Genomic DNA, 11,538 nt, shown 5'->3' on the forward strand with positions numbered 1-11,538 from the left:
GGTCTCCTGCGGCCTCGCGAGCTCAGCATCCGTGTTCCTCGGGTGTGGGACGACTGTCGCCAAGCACCTCTTGCTGTGGCGTGTCGCATCGTGCACCGCGGTTTTTTTTTAGGGGGAGCGGATATGCGGCTATCGACCTCGCGTCTAAGGACAGTACCCAAGTCCGCGATCCGTGCAGTTGGCGCCGGCCCCTCCTTCACTGCCGATGTCGCGAGCTTGTCAGCTTCGCCCTGCTGCACCAGCTCGCAATAGCCAACGACAAGCCGAGGTGAGAGACGCGCGACGACGACGACGACGACGACGGCGGCGGGCTCGTGGCGCCAGGACGACATGCACCGGACGCACCACTAGCAAGGCGTTATCCGTTACCAAAGTGTTGGTGGCTGCAAGAGTTGGGATGGCGAGGGACAGGGAGAGGGCAAGAGCACGCCACGGCTGCCGCTGTCGCTCTCGTTGCGCCAGGATCAGCACATCCGTGGCGCAGCAGCACAGACGCATCCATGAAACTGAGAGCAGCAGCCCTCTCTCCTCTACGCCAGGCTCCCTGACCGCGCCTCCCCGCCCCCCCCCCTGCCTGCCGCTCACTCACCAATTCCGCAGTGCGTTCCATTTATCTGCCGGTGTGGGTCGCATGCCACCAAGCGCCCAGGAGGGCTACCTCGTGAGCCGCTACTCGCACAACGCCTCGTTCGTACGTTCCTGCCGCAGCCCAGCCGTACCTCTTCACCATGTCGCCGATCGTCACCGCTGTGCCAAAGACAATGGCGAGAACGCCGGCAATCATGTTCACGTACGTCAGCCCCATCCGGACCCACCCCACGCGGTGCAGCGTCCAGCCGCCGAGGTACACAAGAAACGACGGCAGCAGGAAGGCAAGAACGCCGCCGCACATGCTGCCAAGCAGGTTGAACCCAATGTTGATGTCCGGCATGAGCAGGCCCAAAATCAAGGAGCACACGCACAGCGGAGCCGTGATGCCCAGGTGCAGTTGATAGGGGCAGGAGTCGATATCGTTTTTCAAGATGTAGAAGATCGGCAGGCGGCACGCCTGTCCACTCAGCGCGTACGCGACGCAGATCTTCAGCAGGATGCCCATGTACGCAGCCAGCATCATGGGGTCGCTGCGCACGTGGTAGTACTTCAAGATCGACCCACTGATGTCTAGCCCAAACTCCGCGTAGCCAAAGAAGCCCACCACGAAGCACAGCATGCCGATCAGAGAGACGCTGCCACAGGCGTCGAGGAGCAGGTCTCTCGCGCTCGGGTGGCGCATCTCATCGAACAGGCGGAAGCACAGGCCATGCCCAAGGAACGCGAAGATGAACAGCGTCAGACCGTTAACAGCGTCGATGCCGGTGGCGAAGTACTTGAGCTCGTGCAGGTGCGGCAGCCCAGCCGTCGACGAGTGCGCAACGACGGCGAGCACAAAGCAGATCACGAGTGTCACACCGATAATTGAGAAGTAGCGCAGCGACGCTACGCGACGCGGCAGGCACAGCGGCAGCATGCCGACCAGCCACACGAGCACCGCGAAGCCGCAGTGCAGCGGCACCGAGACAGTATTCGGTCCAGAGGCACCGGCTGGCGCGCTGGACTACACAAAAGGCACGAGAAGATCAGACACCGCTGTCACGAAGCCGACCATGGTGCCAAATTGAAAGAATAGCATCACGCCAGCAACGATGTAGTCGGCTCTCGGGAACAGGATGCCAAGGCACGCGGACTCCCACGAGCGATACGGGCTGCGCTCGCACGTCACGCCGATCAGGTAGAAGGAGAAGACAACCAGCACCGCGCACACGACCATGAGAATGGCAGAGAGGCAGATGCCCGTTGTGTTGAAGCCGGACGCCATCGACACGATGCCGATGCCGAGGGTGTTGCTTGCCATGTTGAAGATGTTCGATACATGGCCACCAGGTGGCACAAGACGCTCTGCTATCTCCATCCACGCCGAAAGCGTGCTGTCGCTCAGCCAAGGCAGTCGCGAGCGTACCCATGGTCAGAGCCATCCCTCGTCGTTCGGCGGGTCTCCACCCTCGCTACGTCTCATCTCTTCTGCCATTGCAGCAACATCGTCGTCACTGCCACCATCGCGACGACTGCCCCAGCCGTGATGAAGCGGTGCAGCGCGTGCTTCAGCCTTCGATTTACGATGAGCTACAGCGCTCGGTGACTCTGTATGGTGGATGATGGCGGTCAGACAGTCGCCCCTCGCTGCGGTCAGCGAGCCAACGCCAACGACAGGTACGTCTGGGCTGAGGTGCTCATTGCTGTGCTCCACCGCAGTCGACGGCAGTGATGGCGGCACCCCGCGGAGGAACGCAGCGTCGAGGACTTCACGTGCAGCATCTTCACGAATTCCGCTTCGAATAAGGAAATGCTGCTGCTGCTGCGATGGCGGCGGCGGCACCGTACAGCGCTGTGGCTGGTCACGTTGTGGTAACGCGGTAGCGTCGCGCTGCGTCTTGAGTGTCATAATCACTATATCTCTGTCTGTCTGTCTGTGACTGCCTCCTGCAGGGAGGAATGGTTGGACAGCGAATGTGTGGTGCCCGACGAAGCGAGGGGGTGGGGAGTGCGGTGGCGTAGAACGGCTCTATGCGCGGCCGCAGTCGCCCCCTGGTGCCATGTCTGATGTGCGCCACTGGCAGGAAAGGCACGCACGCCAAAATGGTGACATTGAAGTCGGGCGGTGGAGGCGTAGGGAAGGAGTGAGCAACGTCGACGATGCACCGGCAGGGCCGGTGCGGAGTTCGAGAGACAGTGAAAGCATACGAGGAGAGGCGCGGAAGCGGAGCGGCACTCTTCGCCGTCAATCCTTTTCGTGGGAGATGCTGTGCCCTCCACCCCCCTCCCCACGCGCGTCCTCCGCGCAGAGGCAGCTGCGGCGGATGATTCGCAGAGTGCAGGGCAGAGAGCTGAAGGATCAGCGCGGAGACAAACGACATTCACGGCATCCTTGAATGAGCTCGGAGAAGCACACACACACAAAGACAGACAGACAGACCTGGACGCAGGTGCATGCCCGCATACGCATGCGAGCACGAGAGTAAGAAACCCTTGTCAGTGTGTGTTGAGGGAGCGGGCGCGTGTCGCTCAGTGCACGCATGCCTGTGCGCTTGGCGCGCTTGCCTGGCGTATGGTTTAGAGCGCTGGTAGGCTGAAGAACGGGTCGCAGCAAATGCGAAGAAGAAGAGATGTGCAGCGAGTCCACACGCGCGCGCCGTGCGAGGCGGATGGGCGAGCGGCGCATGGCGACTATCTCCCTCCCTTTTGTTTAAGTGAATGCGGTTGCATCGACGGGTTTGCCTTCCCTTCCTGCCGCCGCGCCGCTTCCGTCTGCTCGCTCCACCGCGAATAAGTTGAAGACCGCAGCGCAGGAACTTAACCGGAAGCACAAGAGGGAGGAAGGGGACCTGCTGAGGCACGCCTGTACGCGTGCGTTTGTACAAGAGCGAAGGAAGCAGCACACGCACATCCGGCGCGCGCGCAGGTGAACGGACGACGCGACACGACGACTCGAACACGCGATCCCTCACGCCCGTCCTTCCCTCACGCCAACGCCGATAATACGCGCACATGTGTGTGCCGTGGGCAGGGGTGCGAGAGCATCAGAGACGGATGGAGCGCGTCTTCGAAACGGCATCGTGGGCGAGTCGAGCTATGACATCAAGCACACGCGCACACACACACAGACACGCCTTCCGCTCGTTACTCGCCCTCCCCCGCTCTCCTCCACTCCCCCCCCACTTCCTTTTCTTTTTGCGTGTGGGCAGCGGAAAAGGAAAAGGTACGACTGCGCTCTTCCCAGACGCAGACGCGGCACACATGCATGGCCATCATCAACGCCGCCCCTATCCAACTCACTCCCTATATATGCACACACACACACACGCACACACGCATCTATAGAGAGCGAGCGAGTGAGAGTGATGCACAGATAGATAGATGTTCCTATGCGCTTAAGAAGACGCAGTGCGCACGTGCAGCCGTCCATCGCGCGCGCAGAGGTTGACTGTACCACCCTCTTCGGGCCCGATGGGCAGATGACGTGAAAGCATATACAGATAGATGTATGTATCAACGCAGGACGACAGAGGTAAGCATCCACACGCACACACACACGCACACACACACACACGCACACGCACCTCCAGAGACGCGCAATACCGAAGATGCGGTGAGGCTGCGCCACACCGCATGCGCACAATCGGAGGAGAGCACGCGTCGGCAAGAGCAAGACGCCAGCAAGCGAGGCAGATCCACACAAAAACGCGCACACATCAGCGGTATCAGGGAAAAGGGAAAAGGCAATAAAACGAAGACGCCTTCCGAAGAAGGTCGAGTGGGCGGAAAGACGTGTGACGAGTAATCGATGTGGCGGGGCTAGAGCCGCAATAAAACCGTGAGCACCCTCGAGGCCGATGCGCACGACGGCGCAAGACGGGCACAGACACATCTGCGTGCGCCGCAACCCTTGATGCCGCGTGCGTAGTAGACTCCACACGCTCACGCGCTGATCAGTTGCGAGTGAGCGTCAGACCCGCCTTCATGGTCTTGTCTATTGACAGTACCAACGTCCAGCCGCCACGCAGGTTGGCGATGTACGAGGCGATCCAGTCGAGGTTCTTGTTGACGCGGACCTTGGCCGTGTTGCCGAGAATCACCTGGCAACCCCACTCCACTGCCATGGAGCCGTCCCATGTCATCGATTGCGGGTTCATTGTCATGGTGGCTGCCACGCACGGCTGGAACTTGGGGTGCAGCGGGGCCTTGGAAACCATGCTCGCCGTGAGGTCGAGCAACCGGTTCGTCTGCGCCGTCAGCACAAGACCGTTCTTGGCCTCCAGGCGGCACGCCGCCGTCCAGTCGATTGTCTGCGACTTGAGGTCATACTTGGTGCCGCAGCCGACCTGAACACCGTCAACGGTGGCCATGCTGAGCGCCAACTCCACGGCCTTCTGCGTGAACTTGTCGTTGATGCTCAGGCGGCCACCCGCTATCGGCCTCATCGTCTGGTGGTTGACTTCCACCGATATATCGCACAGAGCCGGGCCCTTGTGGCCAATGATGGCCTCCACGCGGTGGTTATCGAAGTCCTCGGCGCGGACGGTGACCTTGACGTCGGTGAGGTCCCTCGACGCGAAGGTGAGCTTGCCATAATAGGCGCCGCTGTCCGTCAACCCCTCAATATCCACGTTCACGCTGCCGTGGGTGTTGGAGGTGGTCGTGAGGGCGTACGCACCTCTGGGGGCCTTGCCCTTGCTCTCGACCTTCCACTCGCCGCAGCTGGAAAAGTTCTTCGTCAGCAGGTCGGTGGTGCCCTTGTTGTAATCCTTGAAGAGGGTTGTCATGGTGTGGGGTGTGCCAATCAACAGAGGAGAGACAGAGACAGAGACACGTTCCTAGACGTGGCGGTGATGGTGATGGCGATGGTGGTCGTTCGTGCGCTCCTTGATATACGTTGTTGCCCCATCGCGTATACAGCAAAGGTTGGAGAGTTTGTTCGAGCCGACATTTGTGTGGGTGGGTGTGTTGGAGCGGGATGCGGGTGTTGTGCGCAGAGTCAGAGAGAGATTCAGGAATCAGAGGTGAGGTGCACAGTAAGTCGCGGGGCATTCTCTCTTTTTTTGTGTGTGTTTTCAACGTGTCTGTTTCTCTGCCACGGAACATGGAGCTTCACCTCCACTCGAGTACTCTCCACCCCCCCCACACACACGCACATCGGACCTGCCATGGGGCCCCCACTTGCGTGGTGCGAAGCATGCCGTAGGCACACACGCGTTACAGCCCATGCGCCGACCCAGTTGTCTGAAAGCACAGTCTCTGCATCGAGCCCGACCGATCCACACGCGCCGCAGGTCGGCTCACAGCCTTTCCCCCACCATGCCGGTCGCCACGTGGTGCATCTCCTCTCCCTCTCTCGGGGTTACAGGCAGGCTCCCCGCGTCAGCAGGCAGTATGAGAGCCGGCGGTGGGATACGCTCGAGTCACGCCGAGACTGCACCCATCATATGGATTAGCGCAAGCCTGTGCACTGTCGCCGGTCGCTTCGATGAAACGCCATCCAGGACCGCAACGCCGACATCAGCAGCGATACATCGCTCTGACCTCCCCGCATCGTCAGTACTGGGCCCTGTTGATACCACGCACCAGCAGTGGCTAAGTATTTTGGCAGTGAATGGGGGAGGGGGGAGTGAAGGAGTGGAGGATCAGCTCCTGTAATGGTGGATGTAGGTAAAAAAACGCGAGCACGCGTTCGCACACGCAAACACCTCTGAACAGCATGTGCTCCCCGTTGCCCTACCTTGGAGCATGTGCTGATCGAGAGCAGTGCGCGTTGAGCCTCAGAGAGGCGCACCCGCACGCAAAACAGCGGGAGGGGGGTGCGAGAAGCGAAATACAGAGAGATGAATCCGCGCTGCCACGTCAGCGGCGTGCTCGGGGCCAACCACCGCCGCTGCAAGCGCAGTAGTCCGTCCTACGTTGCTTCACCCTTTATTTTTTTCATATACTTTTTTCTTTCGTCCTTCTTCGAGTGCTGTGTTTCGTGTTCGCTTACTCTAACGCCATCCCGCCACTGAAGTTCGATGCGCGAGGAGACTGCCTGTTTTTGCATCACCCTGGGGGGAGAACGGGAGAGGGAGGGGGGCGGGGTGTGTGCGCGTGCACGCGTGTGTGCCCATGTCTGCTCTCTTTGACCCTACGCAGGTGCCCTCCTGTGAGAGCGGGCGTGCCCCACTAATCACTGTCCCTCCTCCCCACCCACCCCCGCCCCCACTCCAGCCCCTGAGTTCCAAAAGAAGTCGTCGACACAGGCCTCTTTACTTTATACATGCAGACACATACACGCACGTGCATGTGTGTCCCATGTCGACTGGTCGGTAATGATTTTTTTTTGGGTTTTTCATGATGACGGAGGAGGGGAGGGCGGAGGAGGAGAGGAGGAGGGTAGGGCTGTGTGTGTGTGTGTGTGTGTGCGTGTGATATACCGTTTTTTTTTGTTTGTTTTTTCTCTCCTTTTCACTTTTTTCTTTGTCTGACTCGTTTCTTATTTATTTTTTGTACCGCCCCCGCCCCTCTCTGACTGCCTGTCTCGTGCTGCCCCGCCTGTTCGCTCGCTCATTGTCCCCGACAGGGAAGAGGCGGTTGCGGTGCGGTGGAAGGACAGCCGCAGTTGCACCCACTCCACCCCACACACACACACCACCACCACCACCTGCTCCATTCTCCTTTTCGAATGCTCGTTGTTGCGGTCTTCGCATGCTTCCTTTATATATATATATATGTGTGTGTGGGAGTGGCTCTTGTTGTACACGCGGTGATGCTGACCGTTCCCGTCGCGTCGCTGTTGCGCGCGTGGCCACTCTCATGGTCCGTCTCCACACACGCACATATATATATATACACTCCCTGCCCCCGATGCTGCTGCTGCTGCTCTTCATACACCGGCTCACGACTTGCCTCGGCGTGAGTCTGTCTGCGTGAGCAAGGCGGGCAGGGTGAGAGACAGAGGCTTCGACAGACGACACAGGTAGAGGAAGGAGACGTGCAACAACAACAACGAGAAGAGGAAGAGGTGCATGTAGCTGTCTGGGGTGGAGAGAGAGAGAGTAGCAAGTCGGCACACACACACATAACAGAAACAGACGAGGACGCCAGAGAAGAGAGACTACGAAAGGGTGGGAAAGAGCTCGCTAGCGTGTGCATGCCACCCCTCCCTCAGCAGCCATAGCGAGACTAGAAAAGAAGCGAAGTCCACTAATGTTCGTAATACCTGACCGAGCGAGCGCGCACGCACGCACGTCAGAGGATTCATGAAAGGAAAAAAAGAGGAGCGAAACGCGCATGGGAAAGATGGTGAGGTGAGCACACACGCACGCACGCACAGACACAGAGAGAGAGGAGGGGATGCGTTTACTTGCGCGGACACGTACATACCGGCACGCCGACACCCACGCAGACCGATATGCGGACTCGTGTGCAGGTGTGTCATGGGTGTTTGTTGTACGGGGTGCAGCTGAGTCGACCAGCATCGCGTCTTCGTGTGCGAGCGAGGGCGGTGACACGCCATACATCCAAAAAAAAAAAGAGAAGCGAGTCAACGGAAAACGAAGAGGCCGAAGGAGGGAGGGAGGGAGGGAGGGAGGGAGGGAGGGAGGGAGGGAGGAGGCCGATGATGATGAAAGAAGTGGGCGCGAGCACACGTACGCTATAAGGGTGTAAGTCCAAACAGAAAGCAAAGAAAAACAAGAGGAAACAAGGAACACAGCTGCGCAAGGACACTGATGGGAGGGTGGGAGAGGGGAGAGGGGTGGGATGGGGTTCTGTTTTCAGTTCCGTTCTAACTCTTCGCTTCGCGCCACTTCAGGACGTTTTCTCTCCGACCCCACCGGATGGAAGTGGGGGGGGGGGGGGGGCAGAAGAGGAGGTGGTGATGGCGGTGGTCTTACAGCAGGGGGTGTTGGGATGAAGGATGAGAGATAAGGGTCCGTCTGTCCCACCGGTCGGTCGGTCTCTGCCTCGCCGTGGGCGTGGCAAGGACAACTTGGCGGGTGGGGTATATGAGGGGAGAGCTGAAGCACCGGGACGCACACTGAGGGGATAAAGTAACGAAGGCAAGGCGCTTGTGTGTTGCCTCCTCCTCCGCTGCCGTGCCTTCGGACCTTCACAGTCACACCGCGCTGCTGCACGTGTGTGCGCGCGCCATGATCGCCCCCGCGACCTTCCTGCGTAAAATCTTCGCCCCCTACCGCGCGCTCTCGCCGGACCCGGTCCACGATCCGTCACCCCCGCGCCTGCGCGTCAGCCACTGCGTGGATACGCCTGTGGTGTGGGCTAGCAACACACGCGCACAAAAACCTGAAGCTGTGGCGGCAAAAAGTCGCGCGATGAAGTGAGAGTGCGCGGTGAAAGATTCGGGCTCTCTTCATCGCTTACCTTTTACGGCATGCGGCCCTACTGCCGGACTGTTTTCGGCGTTCTGTGGCGATGCGCGCAGACGGCGAGAGGGCGCGAGAGGTGTACAAGCCACGTGTACGCGCACGGCCTACCAAGCACAACGTGCGCATCACACGGGGGAAGGAGAGCCACACAGGGCCCCAGCACAGCTGCGCCACTGCCGACATCCTCCAGAAACGGTAGAGGCAAAGGAAAAAGCCGACCGGCAGCGTGCGCGCGCGAGGCGGAGACAGAGGGCGCCAGAGTCACGGCGAGCACCTTCACATGCCGCCCCGTTGCTCGGCCACTCTGCTTTGCTTGTCGATTTTTTTCTTTATTCCTCCTCGACTCCCGGTACTGCGTCTCTCGCTCAGCCCAGTTCTCCTTGTCGCCCACAACCGCATCACCGCCATTCACCATTCGAGTCTTCTCGGACCGTCCACCTCCATCTTTCCATCTCCTTGTGCCACTCATCATCCTGTCTCTTCCCCTCCCTTCCTTGTGCGTAGATATTGCCCACTTTCTTTAATGCCATGCGTGCATGCCCTTTAGCGCCTAAGAGTGCGTCATCTGCACGCCAACCCTCATATTCTCGTCCAACGACAGGCATGCAGTCCAGTTGTCCGCCATCTTCGCGATGTAGGCGACCACCCACTTCATGTCCCGGTCCACGCGAGCTTTTATTGTGTTGGCCGGGTGCACCGGACATGTGGCCTCCATCCCCGCGGTGACCGCGACACCCTTGTCGCCACGACCGCGCCCGCACACCACCTCGACGGCGGCGCGCACCGTGCACCTGTTGCCGTTAAACATGAAGGAGCACGGAGCGCTGGCGCTTGTATGGTAAGTTTGCAGGCGGTTCGTGCGAATCGCCATCTCGCAGCCCCTCCCCGCATAACGGCAGCCGATGTTCCAGTTGCAGTCGTTGGCACCAATGTCGTATGTGGCGCCGCAGCCGACCTGGCAGTTTGGTGCCACGTCGATGCCCATACCCAGCTCCACGTGAGTCGGCGTAAGCTTCTCGTTGATGCTCGCGCGCTTCGAGAGAGCCACGCACGTCTCGTGACTGATCTCGTAGTGGTACTTGTCCTGGAGGCGCTGAAGAGCCACCTCCATCTTGTGACCCTGGATCGTGTAGTGGGCCGTGGCCTTGATCTCACGCATGATTTCAGGGGTCACGGTGACCTTAAGGCCGCCGTTACACGCCGCGACGTACTCGATTTCAGCCGAAATTTTGCCATCGGAGCTAGCCTTGGGGTTGATGAAGAAGGTGTCCTTGGGGCCCTTGTACTTGCACTCCAGGACCCACTTATTCGCAGTGGGGAAGTCCTTCGCGAGCAAGTCCTTCGTGAGCTTGTTGTAGTCCTTGAAGAGGGAAGGGGTGGAGTAGACCTTCGCGGCCGACCCCTTGGCGGATTGCAAATGCGGCATGAGATGCGCTGAAAAGGGTGATGGAGGGGGGGGCAAGCAAGAAAAAACAGCCGAGGTCGAAATCGATCAGAAAGCAAGTGGAGCGAAAGAAGGGCGTGGGCGTGGGAGGTTTGATGAAGCACGTGGAACAGCGACAGCAAATGATTCTGTCGCCGGCCGCCATCACATGCATGAATATATATGTATATATGTGTATAGCACACACACGTGTGTGTGTGTGTGTGTGCGAGGGAGAGTGGCGGATCAGTCATCCAGCGCACAGAAGAAAGAAGAGGGGCGGGGGCGCACGAGCAGTGGAGACGACGAGCCATAAGAACCGCTGTGTGTGGAGGGCATTTCACACATGCGTACGCAGCACAGAGACGCTCGCACTCGCGCATCCGAACGGCAGGCCACGCAACCATTCACGTTTATGTTTCGAAAGAGTGCAGAAATAGGGGAGGGGTGGCGCATCGCACAGGTTCCCTGTGATGGGAGAGGGGGCAAGAGAGACGACCGTGCGCGTCGGCGACGCACGCGCCCGTAGTGCGGGGTTCTCCATCGTGCGCTTCACATGAGGGTGTGCCTGTGAGTGTGCATGCGCATGTGAAGAGGGGGACAAAAAGAGGAAAGGGGCTTCTCGCCAGCAAGGCGTGCATGCGCCACGCTCTCTCCCTCGAACACTTAGAATGGAAGACGAGCCCGTAGAGGGCACTGGAAAGATCGCGTGCTCCACAGAAGTATAAGAGCACATACATGGATACACGCATATACATATGTGTACGTCTTGATGTATGTCAGCACTCCTGTTCCTTCGCCAGCTTCAGGGAAGGAGCAGGAATTACGCCGAGGCCATCAAGAGCGTCGGTGCATGCATCTCCGCCCGACCCCACCTCTGGAGGGTGGAGGGAGGGTGCGAGACCGGGCCGCTCGCACACCGAGGGCCACGCCGGCAAGAGTAGAGCGGGTCTTCTTCGGTGTGTCCAAGAGCATCGGCACGCGCATGCGCCTGTGCTTGGGTGCACGGACGAGTGAGTGTATGTGTGTGTGTGTGTGTGTGTGTGTGTGTGCCACTTCGTCCCCCCAACCGCCCATCTCATCATGTGGAACCATAAAAAAGAGGAAGGGTGGGCGGGGCGCTTACTCTGGAGGCACGGTCAGTGGAAGCGGCGGGGGGGGGGGGGG

The 11,538-nt window shown here is 59.6% G+C and overlaps 2 protein-coding genes and 1 pseudogene across 2 annotated transcripts, besides 1 other annotated feature; all 3 read right to left on the reverse strand.

Moving 5' to 3' along the window:
- Positions 1–1,594: 1,594 nt before the first annotated feature.
- On the reverse strand, positions 1,595–1,948 carry LDBPK_020410 (annotated as a pseudogene).
- Positions 1,595–1,948: a sequence feature.
- A 2,575-nt stretch (positions 1,949–4,523) lies between these two features.
- On the reverse strand, positions 4,524–5,357 carry LDBPK_020420 (hypothetical protein, conserved; the record flags this gene model as incomplete). Its single annotated transcript, XM_003857889.1, has 1 exon — positions 4,524–5,357. One exon carries the CDS (start codon positions 5,355–5,357, stop codon positions 4,524–4,526), a length of 834 nt encoding a protein of 277 aa, XP_003857937.1.
- A 4,141-nt stretch (positions 5,358–9,498) lies between these two features.
- Positions 9,499–10,374, reverse strand: LDBPK_020430 (hypothetical protein, conserved; the record flags this gene model as incomplete). The annotated part of the gene is made up of 1 exon (XM_003857890.1): positions 9,499–10,374. One exon carries the CDS (start codon positions 10,372–10,374, stop codon positions 9,499–9,501), a length of 876 nt encoding a protein of 291 aa, XP_003857938.1.
- Between the last annotated feature and the right edge of the window lie 1,164 nt (positions 10,375–11,538).

Source organism: Leishmania donovani, chromosome 2, assembly GCF_000227135.1.
Source record: "Leishmania donovani BPK282A1 complete genome, chromosome 2".
Lineage (NCBI taxonomy): Eukaryota > Euglenozoa > Kinetoplastea > Trypanosomatida > Trypanosomatidae > Leishmania > Leishmania donovani.